The 21,463-nt window shown below is 37.7% G+C and overlaps 3 protein-coding genes across 3 annotated transcripts in view; 2 read left to right on the top strand and 1 right to left on the bottom strand.

Annotated features, from left to right (window-relative positions):
• Positions 1-7,598, top strand: part of abcc8 (ATP binding cassette subfamily C member 8) — a 58,398-nt gene extending 50,800 nt beyond the window's left edge. Inside the window, exons 33-40 of the mRNA XM_088935103.1 lie at positions 315-435; positions 559-689; positions 1,907-1,985; positions 2,279-2,387; positions 3,145-3,248; positions 4,897-5,030; positions 6,429-6,491; positions 7,342-7,598. Coding sequence (XP_088791229.1) covers positions 315-435; positions 559-689; positions 1,907-1,985; positions 2,279-2,387; positions 3,145-3,248; positions 4,897-5,030; positions 6,429-6,491; positions 7,342-7,479 — 879 coding nt within the window. The 3' untranslated portion in view covers positions 7,480-7,598. The remainder of the gene's footprint in view (positions 1-314; positions 436-558; positions 690-1,906; positions 1,986-2,278; positions 2,388-3,144; positions 3,249-4,896; positions 5,031-6,428; positions 6,492-7,341) is intronic.
• Positions 7,599-10,099: 2,501 nt separating this feature from the next.
• kcnj11 (potassium inwardly rectifying channel subfamily J member 11) lies at positions 10,100-12,102 on the top strand. The gene has a single exon (XM_088935252.1). It carries the CDS (start codon positions 10,537-10,539, stop codon positions 11,692-11,694), a length of 1,158 nt encoding a protein of 385 aa, XP_088791378.1. The 5' UTR covers positions 10,100-10,536; the 3' UTR covers positions 11,695-12,102.
• A 3,507-nt stretch (positions 12,103-15,609) lies between these two features.
• abtb2b (ankyrin repeat and BTB domain containing 2b) overlaps positions 15,610-21,463 on the bottom strand; it is a 49,542-nt gene continuing 43,688 nt past the window's right edge. Inside the window, exons 11-17 of the mRNA XM_088935040.1 lie at positions 21,008-21,186; positions 20,272-20,377; positions 18,960-19,062; positions 18,486-18,576; positions 18,076-18,144; positions 17,647-17,760; positions 15,610-16,707 (exon numbers count right to left, since the gene is read on the bottom strand). Of these exons, the coding sequence (XP_088791166.1) occupies positions 16,510-16,707; positions 17,647-17,760; positions 18,076-18,144; positions 18,486-18,576; positions 18,960-19,062; positions 20,272-20,377; positions 21,008-21,186 (860 nt within the window). The 3' untranslated portion in view covers positions 15,610-16,509. The remainder of the gene's footprint in view (positions 16,708-17,646; positions 17,761-18,075; positions 18,145-18,485; positions 18,577-18,959; positions 19,063-20,271; positions 20,378-21,007; positions 21,187-21,463) is intronic.

Below are 21,463 nucleotides of genomic sequence, written 5' to 3'. Positions count from 1 at the left end.
TTAATTTAACTTATATATTTTCTTATATGATATTTTTTTGGTGAAAAACATCTTTATTTTTTAAAATTCATTGCTTCAAGTTATTTTGCTTTGTTTTATATTTCTGTAAATACCTGTTACCGTTGATAATAAACACTTTCAAATTTGGGAAAGAGCCTTCTGGAAATCTGCACAAAAAGGCCTGTAGGAGGAGACAGGGTGAAAAGCAGAGTCAGCAAGAATTATGACCCTGAAGCCTAAACAGAATAAATGTACTCCCCTGGTATGTGTTCAGAGTTGCATCATTAAGTTCCCTGTGCATTTCCTGTCTACAGGTGTCTAATTATCTCAACTGGATGGTGCGCAACCTTGCAGACATGGAGGTACAGCTGGGGGCTGTGAAAAGAATCAATGGGCTCTTGCAGGTAGAGCCTGAGAACTACGAAGGCCTCCTCTGTGAGTGTATTAAGTTGCTCACATCGCCACGTCCTGAATATTTTATGGGTTAAAGTCGAAACCTCATGATTAAGTCACTGAAGGCAGCAGCGAATTTCGGATTCTTTTGTTTCTCTGATACAGTGGCATCCCAAATTCCTGAAAACTGGCCCCACCAAGGAGAGATCCAGATCCAGAATCTGAGTGTGCGCTACGACAGCACACTGAAACCTGTTTTGAAGCATGTCAATGCGCACATCTCACCTGGACAAAAGGTACAGGCACTCCGTGTTTTGTTTAGCCCAGCAGATTTAGATGGGCTTTGCTTTACATACAGTACACTACTGGTGGTAATAATTAAAAAAGCACTGCTGGGACAAAGGAATAGAAGTAACTTTTTCAGTGTAATCAGATTACATTGTTAAAACATTACAGATTGCACAGTTAAAACCTGACACATTGCTAATGCAAAATCCTAACACCTTATTCAGCACTTAGGTACCTTTCTTGTATTTCTTATACCTCAAAGGGAATGTAAGTTAGATTGAATTTACATTGACGAGCTGAAAATGGGTTTCTCAGAGTAGTTCATATAAGCACTGAAGTCTGTTATTGTTACAAAAATGTATCTATGTGTGTTTTCATGGAATTTGCATAGATTATTTATAGAATTATCAGAAGTGTTATCCTTTTCAACAGAGGACATCACCAGTAGCACTCTCAGGTTCTGATGTAATGATATAAAGATGGATTTATATCTCTGAATAGCGACTTGTAGTAAGTAAAATGTAGTAGCCTAGAGGCAATGATTCAGTGTGGCTAGAACATTGCTTTTTTCCTTTTTTTCCTTGTAACACATTATGGAGAGTACACAAATTCATAATTTTCTTGCATTGTGCTTACTAAACTGTAAAGTGTACAGTATAAATTGTACTGTACACCTAATACTTTATTTGTACTTTATCTACAATGCAATGTATTATTCATGAAATTATTTTAGAGAATCCTGTTGTGAATACCTACAGTTTTAAAATAACTTGAATGTTATATATTATTTATTATTTTGTAATTATTTCCTTGGGTTATTATTAGGTTATTTATTAACACTTACTTAGGAGACTCTCTCGTCCAGTGTGATTCACAAAATATACAGTGGTACACAAAGTAAATTAAATTAAAAAATAAATCATTCAAATGCAGTCGAAAAAAAGTAAAAATACTGCACAAATGGCAACAAAAACAAAATAATGAACCAACAGCACACTGTAAGTGCAATACCTGTGCAAGACGGTGAAAAAATGAGCAGAAAACAGTGATTGCAGTGCAGGAGGGTTACCCTTGAGCAGCATGGAATATGAGGTGGCAGTGAAAGTTAATGACATTGTAAGAGGTTATTGTAGATTTTTCATGACATAAAAGAGATTTTTAAGCAACAGCACTGTCTTCACTTCCTAAATGCATTCACATGCTATGACACATGCTTTGTCCCCAGGTTGGAATATGTGGGCGAACTGGAAGTGGAAAATCGTCATTTTCTTTAGCCTTTTTCAGAATGGTTGACACATTCGAAGGTAAAATGTCCAAGGCTTACTTCAGTATATATAATAACATGGAAAATCCAGTGACAGCTCTTATTGATACAAAATGATGTACTTTATGGTGTTTTCAGATGGAATTATCAGGATTATTGAAGTGCTTTAACTGAGAGCATTTGTCCATATTCAAAGAAATATCTGTTTTCTCTGAGTTGCAGTTAATAAATGTTTTGTGCATGAGAAGATATTAATAAGAAAACATTTTGCTATGAAATTTGTCTGGAAATGTGGCTTCGGATTCTTATTTAATGATTTTATTTTTCCAACAGGACGGATTGTCATAGATGGGATAGATATTGCTAAGCTGCCTTTACAGACTCTCAGATCCAGATTCTCAATTATTCTTCAAGACCCAATTTTATTCAGTGGCACAATCCGGTGAGGAGCACAGCTTTATCTGAAGCTGTTAAAGTGGCCTTGGGAAGAAAAACGACACCTACAGTAGCATAATGTTTTCATGGTGCAGCTTTATAGTCTCTGTGTATTGAGTTCTGCGTATGATTGATGCTTGTTTTCAGTTGGTTAATAGAAATAAATTTAAAATCATTGTAATGAAAGAGTTAATTCCCAAAGGGAGCAGAACATGTACATACATACATACATACACATACACTGCTGTGTGAAAATCTTAGACATTTTGCTTTGTTCTCATCCTGAATTATTAACCATGTTGTTAAGATAACAGTTGATCCTGCTAGATGTGTATTTTGTAGTACAAAAAGTAGTAATTTATTTTTATGGATGTGTAGAGAGGAGCAAACAATGATAATGATGAGGAACACCTCACAAATGAGTTATTTGATGGGTACATGTGATGGATTATGAACTGTAACATTTCGTAATGGATGTTCAAGTGTAGTTTACCTTGAGCTTTTATGGGTGATTCTGATCAATGTGAATTTAAGATGGCTAAATGGCAAGTTTGTCTTCAAAGCAGCATCAATAACACTCATAGAGTATGTTTTATAATGGTAGAAGCACCACTGGAGACTTTGAGAAAATTGTTTATATTCATACATGTATTGTAACTCCTGATTGCACCTAAAATAAACACCTAAAAAAAATAAGAGTTTTACACAGCAGTGTATTAATTTAATTGTCATCATTGTGAAGTTCTTTATCTTTTTTTGTTAAGGTTTAATTTGGATCCAGAGAGAAAGTGCACAGACAGCATGCTTTGGGAAGCTCTGGAAATAGCCCAGCTCAAGCCTGTGGTGAAGGCTTTGCCTGGAGGCTTAGGTGAGGCAGTGGGCAACGCACAGTAAGACTGCAGGATGGCTGGGGTGTGTTTTAATGAGATATTTAATGAGATAGGGGAATACACAATGATTGTAGAAAAGTGACTCATGGATTTTAGTGGTTTTTAAATGCACGTCTTCTTTACTCTAAAATTAGAATTCCACAACAAAAATAAGTGATAATATTGTCCTATACGTTAATGCTTTAATTGTCTCATTACTCATGCTATGTGGAATTTTATTGTAAACACTGCATGTTAACTGGACTTGAGTTGAACATAATATAAGAAAGCTGACAGGTGAGAGGAGGTTATTCAGTCTTGCTCATTTGCTAGTTGCTAGTAGCTTATTATCCACATTATTTTATACAGCAATTTTTAAGTACAGTAATCATCCCAAAGCAACCAATGGTCCTGACAGCCACAGAGCATGTGACCAGAAGGAATACATGCTGTATTAAATAGGAGCAGCTGAGTGAAGGTCACTCAGAGGGAAGTAAACTGATAACATATTGGCAAGATACTGAGAAGCCACAGCATGGAGGGCCTTGAACATAAGCATACGGCGGAAATGTAAAATTTAAACCTGACAACCAGCCCAGACTCTAAAACAGCAGTAATGTGATTAGGAACGGGATCTGTTGAATTCTGGACATATTAAACTTAAATTTGTTTTAGAGAGTTGCAGAAATTGGGCACTGCACTACTGAATCCATGGGGGAAAAGAACATAAACCAGTATTTCTTTACATCTTTTCTCGTTGCATCTTTAATGCAAGTATTTCTGATACACACCACATAAATTAGACACAGGCTGCAGCTTGACAATATTTCTAAGACTGAAAAACTCTTTACCCCAGTCTGATCACTATTAGGGTGCATTGTTTTTGTCCACCAAACTTTTATTTCAGACCTGAAACGGCTAGTACAGTGTCGGATTGAGTATGGACAAAGATTTGAGTAGAAATTATATTTTTTAGTACTTGACCAGGTGGGGAAAACTATGAATGCTAAATAGCAGAATTATTTAAGAATTTGTTCTGGGCATTCCTTGTAAGGAAACAAACCACACAGTCCACTTCAGCCACATAACATGGGAGTTTGTTTGAGACTCACAATCCATGTACACAATCTGTGTAAATACGTTTCCTGTTTTGAACCCTCCTAGTCCCCTGCGCTGACCTGAAAAGCACCAGTCTGGATTTTAAATCACTGTTCCAGACTGGAATTATTTTGGATAATGTAGAGAATGCATAACATTTCTGCATATGTCATAGTCTTTAGTGCATGTACTGTAAGCTTCTGCAACACTGGAAATGTGTCATAACTGCGAGTATTAGAGAGTCCTTTTGGTTTTGACTTGCTGCAAAGATATGATGCATTTACATCACCGGGGATTAAACATAGATCAAGAAATCACTACATTTTAGTAAAGCATGCAAAGTAGCAATCTTTCAGAACATTCCATCGTTGTAATTCCTCATTGTATACCTGGGTAACCTACTGTTTAATGTTTTTTTTATTTATCTGTCGTATGAGTAAGCGTAATTGTATCAAAAAACTCAAGTTAAGAGCTCAGTCTTTGACTAGTTTTAAATGAAGTCTGGCCACTAGCTGCAGGGCCCATTCTAATGGCTGCATTGTGGTGTAGATGCAATGGTGACGGAGGGCGGAGAGAACTTCAGCCTGGGGCAACGTCAGCTGTTCTGCTTGGCGCGAGCATTTGTGCGGAAGAGCAGCATTTTGATCATGGATGAAGCCACTGCGTCTATAGACATGGCCACGGTAAGAAGAGAGCCTGCAGGCTTTAATGCCAAGCAACGTCCTAAAAAGGCCTTCTATTCAGCAGCGTGCCGAGAGACCTTCCTTTTTTTCTCAAAACAATGTCAAAAGCTTTAAAATCTCTACTCTGTAAAATAAAGTGCAAGTTCTTGGGGTTTTCAATTTGTAGAGTTTCATCTAAGGCTTATACTTTGTGAAGGCACTTCTGAACTGGAAATAATGATATTCTATAATGAATAATTACATGGAATAGACATTAATCACTCTTACGGGACCTACTGTCTAGTACTAATAGCTACTAGACCTGTCTAGGTACTAAACGTGGCTTTTTATTAGTCCCTACATCAGGTTTTTGTCATTCCTAACAAACACAGAGCAAAGTCCTGATAACTGTGTACTTAATAATAATTTAATATAAATATGTATGCAAAATATAAAGAAATTAGGATCAATTCATATTCTAGTACTCTATAGCAAATATACTGCACAGTACAGAATGTGAAACCAAAGATGAAATTCTAATATCAATGTCATTTTTATTATAGCCAGCAAAGACACTCATTGTACTTATTTTTTTTTTAATCATCTTGAGATCACAGATTTAAAGCTACCAAAAAGAAGAAAGGGGCACTAAATACAAATCTGAGCTATATAAATTTTGGATTATTTGCAGTAGTAATGTACTATATGCATTGCTATTGTCAGGGACTGCATAGCTGTTTCTCACTTTAGTAATATTTTGTATCTGTTGTGTGAAGTTCATTAAATAAAAGACAATGATGAAATTTCAGTACAGTGGACAGCTCAGTGCAGTCAGGTGCCATGTAAATCTCCCTATCAAATCCTTAATATGTAATAAAAAAAACATGAATTATTTATAAACGGAAAGTTAATATTGCTTAACAATTATTACACATTCTTAAGTCATAAGTGCATTAGTAAATTTTTCCAGAATCACAGAGTTACAAAATTCAGTTGAGAATTCCTGTTTTTTTTAATCGCATGACACCACCTAGCCTGCCAAGTTTCATGTGTCTTCTCGCTTTGTGAATTTTTATCAATCCTAGTGAGCTTTCGTCTATTGCCTTTGCTTTTGTAATCTGTCACCTTTGATTTGACCACATCAGACAACATTGTTTTTAAATACTCACAACAGCTAGTTCCAGCAGTTCTGGGGAGCTGCATCTGTGAAGGTTTTATGCTCTAGATCTCTTTATGTCAACAGCGGCCGAAAAGTTGGAATCTGTAAAACTAATTAATTAGATAGAGTTGTACTGGGAAACCTACAGGCCAGCTCTCCAGGACAGGTTTTGGGAATCCCTGTTCTAATACCTAATACATTACATGAACAACTATTTCTACTACTGGTCCCAAACTTCATTTTTGCTTCTGTTCTAATAGGAGAACATCTTACAGAAAGTTGTGATGACAGCATTTGCTGATAGAACTGTGGTTACCATAGCAGTAAGTACCATCAGCAATCTCCTTGTTCTGTTCTGGAAAGTAATGTTTTTCTATAAAAACAAAATCTTGATACAGTGTGTGACTTTTTTTTCCATTTTCCACACTTTTGTGCTATTAAATTCTACTGCATTTGTCTAGTTTGATGAAAGGTTTTTGTGGGTCTCGCAAATGGCTGAACCATGAAGGTGCTCACCTGGACTACAGGTGGAGAGTTTAGTGGTTCTGACCTGAGTGCGACACCTTTAACCAGCTGTGGCCAGGATTCTCTAAGCAGCTGTATACAATTGGCTACGTGTCACTGGATCCTTATGGCCTGCTGTTGACTCAAGTTTTCCCAGCCTGCTTTTACTGTGAGCTTGTGGCGGCATCAGATAATGATGAATGGTTCTGGCACGTGCTCACTCTCTGTATAATATAGAGACTGTGGTGGTAAGTCACAATAGTTACGTTAAAATATGCAATAATTGTCAATTCCACATTTTAAATCAAAATCTAATCCTTTTGTAATGAAGAACGCATTTGTAATGGAAGTTTTATCTGTTTGTTTATCAAGGGGGATTTAAAAATATCATCTTCATTTCCTACCCTGCTTGAAATTAAATCAAGACTGCCTTTTCATCAGGATGTGGATAACTGCACATACTGTATTAGAACCATAATATTAAGTAAAGGTTTAGCATCCAAAACACAATGAAAAAAAACGTATTACAGTTAGCAGACTAGAAGATGCATTATGTACTGCGGATAATTAAGTAAACTTATTCTTAAGTAATATAAAAATATTTTTTGTGGAGTTAACGTTTTTTTCAAGGAAGAAATTATATCTAAGCTATATTTCCTTTTCTTGCAGCACCGTGTACATACAATCCTGAATGCAGACTTGGTTATAGTTATGAAGCGAGGAATCATTTTGGAATATGACAAGCCTGATGTCCTGTTAGAGCATGAAGACAGTGTCTTTGCTTCTTTTGTCCAAGCAGATAAATAAGAAGAAAAACCACTATAGAACTCTGAAGTGCAATTGTACTACTGTATTAATTAGTTTTATACAACTGTGTACATCTGTAAATAAACTAATTCTTTAATAAAAATTGCCATTAAAATCTGCATTGACCACTTTTGCTTCATATTGTGTAGATACCATTAGACAACAAGACAAATGCTCTTTTAGAACTGTTTTTGATTTGGATAATGGCAGCCACCTCACCATACATCACAAGGAAACCAGGAGGGAAAGAAATTAGAAAGTGTTCAAATCCCCATGCCTGTTAAGTTCATACTTCCACTTGAAAAACCTTTCAGAATCACAAAATACTGACCACAGTGCTTCCAAAAAAAGGTTCAGCCAATTTCCATCGGGCCTGACAGGGCAAAGGCTCGTTAAAGGTTGCCATGGCAGTGTGGGGTGATCACAGCTGTTTTAGATTCACCAGTTCCCAGGTGTACTGCTTGATTGTTGGTCTCCAGTTGCTTTGCCTTTTTGGAATGCAAACCAGGGCTCTTCCTGAATGGCAGTACTCATCGAGATTATAGATTGTGACTTCTACTAACAAACAAATTAAATTGCTTTAAATTCAGAGCTTGACAGCAATAACCTCAGGTTTGTTTGGAGAAACATTCCAGCCTTCCTACAAAGACAGAACACAAGACCAGTCAAGGAGAGGAGTATTCAATCTGAGGTATGTTTTTTAACAGAAAATGATTGTTTTAGTTTGTCATACTCCTGTTAAATTTTGATATGAGTATCAGATGTTTTTATGGTTTCTCAAATGCTAACAAATTTTCAGGCTTTTTTGTTCCCAGACTTATATTTAACATCAAATTCTTTTGATTAGCATGCTTATTTTATAACAGTTTTTTATTTTATTTTCTCTTTTAAATACCACCCCTGCTGAGATGGAACAAATGTTTAATGTTCTGAAAATATAAAATATAAACATCTGGCACAGAATATAGAGCAGGAAATATACAATATTACAACAATATACAGATTACAATGAAGCCCACTAAACCAACCAAGACTTCATGGAATATTATGCAAGTTTTTCAAGTAGGTACTGGAGCTGCATCAGCATGTGTAGGCTGCAAATGAACAAGTAAAGGTTTATTCCATGCTGTGTTTCTTTTCTTCTATTTTCAGCATTGAATATTTCCTATTATATACTGTAACAATGCAACTTCATCTATGTCAGTATCCCAGGCAGGCTGTCAGTGAATGCTGAGTATAATTGAGCTGTGTGCATGTACTGTATTTTTTACCCTTGCTGCCCCATAAAATAGTCTATTAGCCTGTGGTTTTGGAATATTTGCATTATTGTGAAATATCTGTTTAATTATCTCTTAAAGGAAACCTAAATATATGAAGTGATGTTCCATGTCTGTGCAAGTTTACCAAAATAGAAAAGAAAGTATCTCACGTGGATCCTATTAATAGTGATCCTATTAATGTCATGCCATGCTTCTGACAACATAAGTGCTCTCCCATGAATGAACTGTGGATAGTTTGATACTCTGCGTTCTGCAATGGGAGCATCTGGTTTCAGGGAATGGTAGTAATGGGGGTTTGTCTTCACGTAGTGTAGTGGTCTCACTGGAACGAAGGCTGCCTGTAGGTGGTTATTGCAGTGCAATTTTTAAAATATAGTCCAGCTTTGTAATGTGCCTCACTTTTCAGTTTATGGAACACTTGATACAAATGCTTTATGAAAAGGGGTCTTTCTATTATTTGTAAAGTTTCCCTACTTTAGAAGCCTGGTAAGATCATCATCAATTAGAAGTATTCAGTATTTTGAACCTCACCTGTTTTGGAGGTACTGTACAGTAGATGATACAAACAATGCTTATGCTTATGTACTGTATGTGGCTTATAATGTAACAGTGAGCCACACACAGTATATTGACCTCTGCATTACTGAACATGCTGTACAGTATTAGCCTTTCAGAATATGATGCTGGACTGACTGACTGAATAAGGACCATTTTCCTCCGATTTTTGAGCTAGTGGCATTCCAGTGCGTACATACAGTAGTGCAGTTTGATTAAACGGGTCACTCTTTTGTTCCTAAGGTTAAAGACCTGCAAAACGATCATGATAAATTCATAAATACCAAGAGAGTATATTAACGGAGTACAAGACGCATTCGTTCTACAAAATAACAATTCTGTTTTTTATGGTGTATTTAAAAAAATCACACTAAATCGTTTCTGTTGAATATCGCTATACAGTACGCGAGTCTAAGCCCAATGCTAGCATTAGTTGAAATGATGCAAAGAGAATTACAGTTTTATTACTAAAAACGTGTTATTCCTAAATCGCTGTGAATGTATCGTATGATACTGTACTTCGTCTTCAAATACAAACATCGGATTTTTTTCATGGTTTTTGAAATGAATAACGGACCTCTATAAGACAAAGTTTTCTATTTTTATTGTGTAATGAATTAGAACGGCATCCCATGCAAGACTTCTTTGGAAAGCCTTGTCAGCAAAGAACGCCTTCTCGAATCGCACCGGAATGCTTCACCGCCTTCTAGCTACAGTACTTTTCTGAATGCAGGCGAACTCAGCCAGACTGCAGCATCGCACTCTGCAGACAGTCGGCATAGTCTGTCGTGATGGGCTACGGTTTTATTTTAGTCTTTGTTATGGAATCGTTACTTCTACTGAAGGTGGTGACGATTTAAATTGCTCGGAGCTGGTAAAGGGGCTACTTTACAAACGGTCCAGCTGCAGTATGTGCTGGCCGGTGTGTCTCGGACACAAACAGTGCCGCAGCTATCCGGTTGCAAGCGCGGATGACGGGCATGGGCAGATGCGATTCTGAAATGCGAGGACTCGGCTCCCGGGAATGTCGGAGCTTCACAGCGCCTGATCGGGCAATGTAAGCAGTACCTCCAGGAGCCGATGATCGCACTCGGCGGTCAGCTGCTTCTCGGCCTGTTTCTTGCCATCTCAATTTGGGAAATACTGTGGAACACACTGTAAGAAAGACAAATGGACCGCATTTCTTCACAGCAAGGGTTCTGAACTATAGTATGGGAGCGCTATGTTGTCCAGAAAAGGAATTATACCTGAAGATTTTGTTCTAACGCGTTTAGCGGAGGATGTCTCGCAACCCAGGTACCGAGCCAAGCAGAGGAAAGCTCGTTTTGTGGCAAAGAACGGGACTTGCAATGTGGCACACACGAACATCCGAGAACAAGGACGGTTTTTGCAGGACGTTTTCACCACCTTAGTAGATTTAAAATGGCTACATACTCTTATAATATTTACAATGTCTTTCCTGTGCAGTTGGCTACTGTTCGGTATGATCTGGTGGCTTATAGCTTTTGCACATGGGGATCTGGACCAGAAAAGCGACAGCTTTGTCCCGTGTGTGACCAGTATTCACTCTTTCTCTTCGGCTTTCCTGTTCTCAATCGAAGTGCAGGTGACTATCGGCTTCGGGGGACGAATGATTACGGAAGAATGCCCATCTGCCATTCTGACTCTGATCATTCAGAACATCGTAGGTCTGGTTATCAACGCCATCATGCTGGGCTGCATCTTCATGAAGACTGCTCAAGCCCATCGGCGAGCAGAGACGCTCATTTTCAGCAAACACGCTGTCATTGCAGTCCGGAATAACAAGCTCTGCTTTATGACTCGAGTAGGGGATTTGAGGAAGAGCATGATCATTAGTGCTACCATTAAAATGCAAGTGGTGAGGAGGACAACTACAGCAGAAGGGGAGGTGGTCCCCCTTGACCAGATAGATATCCAAATGGAAAACCCAATTGGGACAAACGGCATTTTCCTGGTATCCCCACTCATAATATGCCACGTCATTGACAAAAATAGCCCTCTGTATGAGATCTCTGCCAGTGATTTGCACAACGAAGATTTGGAGGTGATTTTAATATTGGAAGGGGTGGTAGAAACCACTGGCATCACGACCCAAGCTCGAACGTCTTACTTGCCAGACGAAATCCTGTGGGGACGACGATTTGTACCCGTTGTCTCGGAGGAAGAGGGTAGGTACTCTGTGGATTACTCCAAGTTCGGAAACACAGTCAAAGTACCAACTCCCAGCTGCTGCGCTAAAAAACTTGAAGAAGAGGGAAATCTTCCGAGGGTCAAGCTTCTTGACTCACTTTCGCTAAAGAGTTCCGTGAGAAAAAGAAACGCTTCTGTGCGCATCAAGCCAAGAAACGACAATCAGTAACTTTATTATATATAAGGATTGTTATGATTGTAATAATGTTTGCTACGCACCTCACATTTATATTTGAAACTGTTTTTACCAACCGAGAAAACAAGTATGTTTAGTATCATGATGAAATGAAATAATTTTGCCTTTGTTTTTAAAATTTGGTAGCTTTTTAATACCTGCACTTTTGATACTATCCGTGTATTAAATGGATCTAAATTGTATACAGAAATCTCCAAGTAAAATATTTCATGTTGTACTTAACATTGACTGTTTTTAAGAGAAATATGATTGTATGACAAAACATTTATCACCTGTACATCTACAGTTGTACACCTAGGCTACTTATTGAACGAATGTTTTAAACCATTAAAGTGCATGTAGTTTTTGCATCTTAAGTCTGCTCAGGGTACATGTTAAAGCCTTTGATGATTGCCGAATGCTTTATGTTAGCGTTGCTGCGTTATTTTTTTTTAATATATTTAACTTCAAAATTAAAGTTGCAACATCTGAATTATAAATCACCTATTATCCCTTTGTTGCAACCTCGGTAAAATCTTCTGTCCATAAACTACAGCTACCTTAATAAACACTTGAATCGCATTCTCCTAGTTTAACAACACTGGATGTTTAATAACTGGTACGATTTAGGAATACTTTTATTGAACCAAATCTTAGAAAATGTTTTTGTATGGTATTATTTTAGGAGGCGTACTATGCAAACCTCACATGGACAATTTGATCCTTACGGTTTGAGTGTCCAATTCCCGTTTAAAGACTATTCTAATACTCATTCGCAGTTTACATTTTAAGAATGGTAATGCCTATGATATCGTGGTCGTGTCTTACATTTAACATTTATGTAATCATGACCGATTTGCATGCTATATATCATTTATACATAATGTTTATCGTTGTATTAAGGTTTACGCATGGTATTTTAATTTGTCATTCATTACACGAATATATATATATAAAGGTTAATTAAAATTTGCATTGAAGGAAATGTTACATTTATTTTTTCTTGAACTTCTGCTGCCCTCTTTTGGAGTTTATTGCCATTGCTCTAATGGATAACAAGCCTTGCGAAATAAGCGAAGACTAAATCACATTGAATTGCTTACTTTCTGTACAGTTCCTTTGAGCTCACGATTCCCTGCAGTATATTTGACACATACAGTATCGCATCGCACAGTAAATCTGGCAGTGGCTTCAGCCAAATTAGACCTAAAGCGCTGGTAATACTGCATTAACTCTATTTCACTATGGACAGCAACATCCAAGAATTTGATGCGTTGTGACGATGATGATAGTTCTTGTAAGAGGATAATAGGGGAGTATCTGGTGGGATGCGTTTTGTCTTAACCTGTCCACAGGACAAGGGGGTTTGAGCCCTGCTCAGAGAGTCTGAATCAAGGAGCAGCTGCGAGGTGCACAAGGGGTGGAGGAGGGACACTTGAGACGAATGTAAAGAGGGCTGAATGTTTAACATTTACAGTATAGCTAATTTATGTAATGACAGTGAATAGGTGAACAGGTAAGAACTAAAATAATGGACACACCCAAGGTATAGCCTCTGTCGTCCCAAAATCCATGTGTTGCCAGTTATTTCAGAAAAGACTCAAAATAAGTCGTGTATTTTTTATACAGTAACTATTTTTTGCTTAATACCAAAATAATTGACATCAAACTAAAGCATTTCCCACAAACAAATGCAACAAAGTTAGAATTAATTAGAACATAAACAATTTTCAGTCTACTCTAATGGCCACACGGTCAAAGTTTATAAATGATAGCAGCAGATAAGGCACCTATTTTGATAGTTATGACCTTTTGTTCATGGTTCCTCTATACTGCTACAAACTCTTCATTTTCTTACTACTGTACTTTGCATTGTTGTGTCTAGGCTATAACTTTCTTCTGTTAATTTTTGATAGAGCTGGTCCCTTAATCACTTCTGCTAATTGATGCTTGGGAGTGATTCGCTTATTTGTTTACATTTTTTTTTTCTGCATTCTGTCTCTGGTTTTAAAAATGACCTTGTTAGAGTTTCCAACAACCTCAGAATACTGATGTTTATGCACTGCCTCCTTTACCTCCTGTACGGTATTAATTAATCACTTCTGAATAAAAAAAACCTCAGATCCTCAGATGAATTATCCACTAGCAACCAAACAAGCAAGACTGCATTTTATAACCTATTGTTTGTGATATTTTTTATGTTCAAACTGTCCAGCCTTCCTGAAATATATGTAAGAATGATCTGTTCCTTTTTTAGATTTTTGTTTTGCTTTAGTAAGATCAATTATTCCTTATTATGAGTGCATCTAATTGGTTTCCAAACCTATTCTTTTACTTGTTCAATCATTTCGTAATTAGAAGGCATTAACGTGCTTTCCAGATCTCTATACATTGACATTTTAAGTCTAACCTTAATCCTGCAAGACTTTGGATCTTTGTGATCTCTGATCTGCTATGAAATAAATAAAAAGGTAAGGTACAGTAGCCAGGAACGGGAGATGATTTCTGGTTTCTAGGTACCGCAACAAGAGGGAGCTGTTGGCACTAGGTATTTTTAGATTTTGCTCTAAACGAGTGGTACAGTGGTTCGCGTTACTAACTTGTAGTGCTGGGGCCCTGGGTTCAGTGCTGCACCTGGGGTGTCTGTGTGGAGTTTGTACAGTATGTTCTCCGTGGGCTTTTCTGGTTTCTTTCCACAGTCTAATGGCACTAATTTTGTCAAACTAATTTAAAATAGGAGAGTGTTTATTTAAAGGGGACTCAGGTGTAACAATGAGATACTATACATTTATTTTTAATGCTTTTAATATTTTTTATACGTGTTCAGCTCAGTTTATATGTTTTCATTTACTTGCTCCTTTAATTTTCCTACTGAGTATAAGCATAACTATTAGCAGAGCTGACATACAATACCTGGCAAGCAAGCCCTTGAAAAGAAAAGGCTGCAGTACAGCTGTACAAAAAAAGTAAAAGAGATCTGTTGAATGACCCTGTGTTTCAACTGTTAAATATTTAGTTCTCCCAGTTTTGTAAAATGAACGTTTTCTTCCTATGAGTGAAGATGGCTTAAGTTCCCATATTTCTCAGATAAATATCTCCTGTTGGAAAAACACCTCTGTAGTACAAAAGGCTAAACTGTAAATAAATGCATTTACATTCATTCTTATATAATGCAATTATACCTATAATGCATATGTGACTTTTTGAAAAATCAGAGGACTGTCTGATCTTTTTAGATTACGAAGTGCTTTTTGACACTGGCACTCCAGCAGGCAAGATGTAAATTAGATGCGTGTAAATCACACTTTATTTTCCCTTCACTTATCTACAATATTTAGGACCTATATCATCCGAAAAAAGAAAAGACATGCTGGTAGGTTAATTGGCTTCTGGAGGTACTGGCCCTGGTGTAGTGTGTGTTTGTGTCTATCTGCCCTGCGATGGACTGGCGTCCCAGCGAGGGTGGGCCCTGCCTTGCACCTCTAGCTTGACAGGATAAGCAACAGCTTCCCCCAGACCCTGAATCGGATGCAGTGATCAGAAAGCGAGTGCGCTAATTTCATGTATCAATCCCACTGAGCTCTAGTGTATGACTTTATCCATCCATCCATTTTCTAACGCTTAATCCACTTCAGGGTTGCGGGAGAGCTGGAGCCTACCCCGGTAAGTAATGGATGCAAGGCAGGATATACTTTGGGATGGACAGTCCATTGCAGGACAGTATGATTTTTCATTAACAGTATTATTGTTAATGAAATATTCCATTATAACTACATTCATTATAAATAAAATGATAATTAAACAATTTTTGCATTTAATTCTAATGATAATTGTGAAATGTTAAAAGTGAAACAGTTGATGAATGTTGTTTCGGTGATTATGTGTACATTATATTAACCACAGTATTCCAGCAACATTTCGCATTTTATTTAAGGCACACCATTGTAGACCCACACAGTGCTACAGTTTGCATATTCCATTTGATACTAGGAGAGACCTTTGTCTGCAGTTCAAATGCAATATGTTCAGATTTCTACATTATATATTCAGTAACTATTGGAATGTATAATCTACTCTTTACACTCTGTATAACATTAATTAATGCTACGGTCATTCAATGTGTATGTCTTTCAAACATTCAAAGGCAGTGACTGTATACATTTTGTGGCAGTATTTTACATACAACTCAAGGTTACTTGCAATTCGCTCTTGGCAAACATTATTTACACAGAACCTTTTGTTATAGACGTCTCAAATATTGTGCGACTGATAACTCATAAAATATTAAATTATCTTCAGATTGCTTCTGTTCATATTTTACTCAAGAGAACTAATTTGGCAGGAAGGCTCATGAGTTACAAAAATTGTAGTGACACTTTAAATAGGTCAGACGTGAACCAGCTCAACGCCAAAATTATTTGCCTGGAACCTAACCCGAGAGCTAACCAAGAGCTCTCTCACTGTTAAATAAATATTAAGGATCTGCTTGGAATAAAAAAAAATCCATTCCCACTTTAACAAAGTTCTGTTAGTACCATTTTCCAAAAATAACATTGGCCAGTCATCTCGCGGCTCTGTGGGAAGGGCGCGTCAGTGCAAAATCCAAAGATTTCTGCTTTACAGCTCTTTTTCTATGCGGTGCAGATCAGCTGTGCCATTTCTCTTCTCTGGGGGAGAGAGAGACCAGTGGAATGAACGCAAGATGTCAAACTCCTCAGCCGCTTGTCCCCTGTCACACTCTCCATTTTGCCCTGATAAAACTCTGCCCCTCTCACTGGGCCTGGCCTGCTTCCATGGCAACCCAGACCCTCACACTCTAGATGTAATGTACACTGAGCGGATCCTCCTGGCCAGCATGGCCTCTAGGTCCTCCAGGGGCTCTCGCCCCTGTACTCTGCTGTTTGGATTCAGCACCTGCGTCTTGAAAGCTTCCTGCTCCACCAGCCCTTCCATGCTCTGCAGGAAGTAGCTTTCACAAAACAAAGCCAGCTCTGTGATGCTGTGCACCTGTACAAACAGCACAAAAAAACAGAGGAAGTTTGAAGACTGCAAGTTTAACGACTGGCTTTTTCCTTTTGCCTTATCTTAAACAACTTCTATTTTAAAAGAAAACGATTAAGTGAACTTTTAAATTGCTTATCTTTTAGTGTCCTGCCTCAAAATAAGGCTGATGTTTGTTATTTTAGTTTTTCTTATCAGTCCTTCATGTTGATTAAAGCCAAATGAGAGACAGAATACAGATACAGAAATAAAGAACTTGCAAAAATTGGCAAGGTTGCAAATAATTTAGATTTACATCAATGGAACTTTTATCTATCGGATAAAATCAAACCAAAACCATAACAATGAATACATTTACTGCAGGTAGTACTGTATATCTTAATCTTTATTATTCTCTCAACATGTCCATCTTTGACTTTTATTTTTGCTCTCAGTGAGTAATATTCACATCAATAATTTCTTCTGCCAACCTAAACCTTTCTCACACAACAGAAAGCATTTTTTCTTTGTCTTAACATGCTTTAACAAGACATTGTACAGTATAATTAAATATAGAGCCCCTGTGTCTATGGAGTTTATGTAGATTAATTAAAGCATCATTTGAACTGAAGCCTCATGTGCAGATAGTTCTGCAAATATACTGTACAAAGATGAATGCTTTTACTGAGGTTTTTAAGAGCTCCACTCCAATCCAAGCATTTTCTCTGTTGAAAGATGTCATTATTGTAAATCATTCTTTTTATTTTCATTCTTTGTCTAGTAGAGGTGTGTACCTGCTTTACTGTAATTAACTGCTGTTCTCACAACACTACACAAAAGCAGTGTCCAGTTAGATTTGACTTTTGCATTGGTGACCGTGATTTCCAGAATACATTGATTATTTAAGGAACATGCCCTCTTTCCCTTCCATTCATATAAAAACTCACTCTGACAGAGGAACAGTACCTTGGCTGAACGATATATGCTGACTGCATTCTCCAGGGTGATGTTCTGACAGCAGATAACCTCACAGTGGCGCTGTAGGGCTGGGAGCTGAAAGAGACTGGCTGCAGAGAGCAGCTGGAGATTGGGGACACACGGTTACTTTTCTGGATTTTAGAAGATATTCAGATAACTGACAATTGCCAACATTGGTCCATACAGTAAGTGTTGGACAATTCCCATGATCTTTGATACTACAGTGAGAACTAACTGTACGTATATCTTTGTCAAATTAAACTCTTTATACTGCAGTGTGTAGTAATATACACAAACATATTTACATAGATGACATAGTTAAATCTTACAAAGACTTTGAGAATGCTGTTCAATGCCACATTTCTCACAATTTCTAACTGTCAGGCATTAAATGAGAAAGTACTGCTGGATTCTCACCTCTAGCACATCAGACACAGGAACTAGCAGTGATTCTGTTCCTCCACAGTACAAGTATTTCATCATCATCTGGAAACAAGAACTTTTGATGAGATCTGGTCTCTTGGTCAATTTTACATCAAAATTTAAATTGCTTGAGATGTAGGTTTCTACTTTGAAAATGAGTTGTCACAACCAGGTTTAATAACATATGCTGTATAGGATCGCTTTTTTTTTCCTCTTGAACAGGTTTCCTTTAAAATCGCAGCAATGTGGAGCAGCAGTATGGGTTTAGACTCGTAACTGCAAGATTGTGGTTCAACATCCCAGGTGAGAAACAGACAGATCAAACAGATCGAAGGGAGAAAGAACCAAGAGCACAGAAAGCAAAAATCCAAACGTTTTTTCTTTAATGAATTTATGCTCATTACCTCAAATATCCTGTACCTGACGTCAGTGATCTCTATGTTCTTGCGGTCGTGGGTATCTGCAGACCCAGTGGGACTCAGCAGAATCTTAAACCTGGTGGGCAAACGATCAAGCACAGGGAATAACTTTAAAAGGGCAGTACTTTGTCCTCGGACATCTAGAAGATGTAATTATGCTTGAAATAATTAATAAAAACTGGAAAAATAGATGCACCTATGAGTACCTTCCCTCTTGCTAAAGTGCTTTAAAAATAAAGGTTATTAATTTTTACATGGCTTGTGTCTTTTTGCACTTGTTTGAACATCAGTAAAATAAAAATGGTAAAATTAAAATGACAGAATGAATATTATTTACCTGAAAAAGAGTCAGTTTCACCTATAACTGCCTATACTGTATCCCGTTTAAGACACCTGCCCCAGCGTGTAACACAGTTAATACACAGCAGCCGCTATCAATGACGAGAGACTCTCACTCACCTTTCAGAGGCGCTCATGAGTAGGACCTTGTGAGCATAGAATGGCTTTCCCTCAATCAGGAATGTCACATCAGACATCTCTTTATTGTTCAGGAAATGGGGGTCTGGTTTGAAAATAGAAACCTCATCAAAGTCTGCAATGGCAATCTGATTATGAAGTTTAATAATACAAGCACATGGCCAATTTCCCAGAGATGCTTTTTAAAACTGTAACTAACAATTTCATTCAATGCAGGAGTCTATGCATGTCAGACAAGCAATCGGTAAAACGCTAAAGATTTAAAGCGGGTCTAAGGTCTGAATCAGCGATGTGCATACAGTGCTCTAGCAGGGGCGCTGAATCGATCCTGACCAGTATGACCGGAAACGTTCACTTTTATACACTTAAAGACAATGAGCTTAAAAATGTGGAAACATGAGAAAGAAAGTTTTTTCATGTGAAGAAGACACCGGACACATTAGTGAAGGTATTCAAAGTGTCTATGAGAAGTGATCATCAGTCCTTTAACAGAATACTGAACAGCAATTTTAACAACATGCAGGTGAAAAACCTAGGGCTGCTAATGCATAATTGTTGTCTGGCATCCTGAAGTTCTCAATTTCTGAGAAATCAGACAAAGTTTTATTGTTTTGTATATCAAACACTTTGGGATCACACAGGATGAAAGGCACTATAGAACTGCGATTACTACAGTATGTCTTGAAAGCAGCCAGGGTATCAGTTTTGACAACAAGGCTGGGTACCTTATTTCATATCCCTACAACCCTTTATGTGCAAAATGCCTCCATTTCTCCTGCTCAATACACAGGGCAAAGTCCTGATGAATGCACTGTGCTGTAGTTCCAACTTTGTGTCCTCTGGTTTGCGTTTATCTATTGATTTGGGGTTCATTGCCTTAGAGGATGGTGTTGTTTGTGCTTCCTTATGTTTTCAGCAAGCACTTTACCGAATGTAACCAGGGGAATAGTTAATGAATAAACTTTACTTAGTTTTAATATCAATAGTTCCAGTAGCTAATGATAGTTTCATGGCCCACTGATGTAAGGGTCAATGAAGCCATATTTATACGACTAAAAGAAATGATAAATGTACACAAATAATCCACTGATAATTAATTAATGTAAACTTTCATTAGGAGATGTTTTACTCAAAGAGCTGGACTGTACATCCTTCATTTTTTTCATGCCAATACCAATAATGTAATAATAATATTATAATGTATAGAATATGATTCCAGGTAATTTTCAATGCATCACAAAGCTAAAATAATCGCTGATGCTCTAATAAAAGAGGATGTACAACTGTACCCTACCTAATTGGGCTGGAAGTGTTATCTTGACTTCAGGAATTATTGGTAATGGACCTTTCCCGTAACAGTGACTGAAGATGGATGCCAGCTGCTGGTTAATAGCATCATTCTGTGGTGAAGAGAAAAAAGAAAACATATGGAGACATTAAACTAAGAAACACAAAATCTCAAAACTCTTCTCAAATGGAGTTTACAGTAAAGGTTCGGAAGGGAAAGCAGCAGCCAAGTTTAATTAGCCTTAGCTGTCCTACACTGTAATCATTCCTGATGCTATTCCTTCAGTTTCTAGAAAACTATACTACTGGTAAGTCCCTTTGCTTTGGCCACTCTTTCCTGAGGGTCCCAGCCTCCTTGTACAGCGGCCAGGGGGTCGTCCCTCAGCCAACCAGGTTAAGCCAAATTTACTATGACTAAAACACTCAATAAGCATTTTTCAAAATACTTGAAAGTCACTTCCTTGTAAATGTAAAACTATCCATGTATTAAGCTGATTTACAAAAATCAAGAAACGTCAAGAATATTCACGAACTTTGCCAAAAACATCCACATGCTGTACCTGTATCTGCTCTCGACTTCATTTATTCTTTTCCCCTCTGTGCCCACTAGAGGGCAGTGACAGTGGTGTGAACTGTGTAAACCATCCTGCTTCCAAGGAGCTTGTCCAACCCCATGGCCCTGCAGCTACAGTACATTCTCTGAAACCATCATCAAACCCATATTTTTAAGTGTGTGGTTTCACCTTGCTTGTCCTGAGGATGGAGAACATAAGCGGTAGGCCTTGGCTGACCAGTTCTTCACAGTAATCCTCTTCCCTGATGGTGGCGAACTCCCGCAGGAGGGTCAGGGTAACTGAGCTCCTGGACTGCTGGTGGGAGCTCCGCAGAGACTCCAGCCACACATGGAGCTTCCAGGGCACACCTATGAGCAAATACAGGAAATACAGAGTGCTCTTCTCTGCTTACCCTCTACAGATGGATAATTGTATGATATGGATGTTGCAATAGTACTGTCAACACACCTCTCTTCAAATCAAAATAAAAATGGACATTTTCTAAAGCAAATTAGAGTAAAACCCCAACTCCTCTGCATCTGGATTGTGCTAAAGTGCTGTGAATATGCTCAAAGCATCTTGGAGAGTGTGTGTGTAATCTCAAACATTCTTAATGATTTGCAGACAACAGCATGACCACATTAG

This window comes from Atractosteus spatula, chromosome 16 (assembly GCF_055471065.1).
Source record: "Atractosteus spatula isolate fAtrSpa1 chromosome 16, fAtrSpa1.hap1, whole genome shotgun sequence".
NCBI classification, from domain to species: domain Eukaryota; kingdom Metazoa; phylum Chordata; class Actinopteri; order Semionotiformes; family Lepisosteidae; genus Atractosteus; species Atractosteus spatula.
Note: the sequence above shows the minus strand (reverse complement) of the source record. Positions and strands in the feature narration are given on the sequence as shown.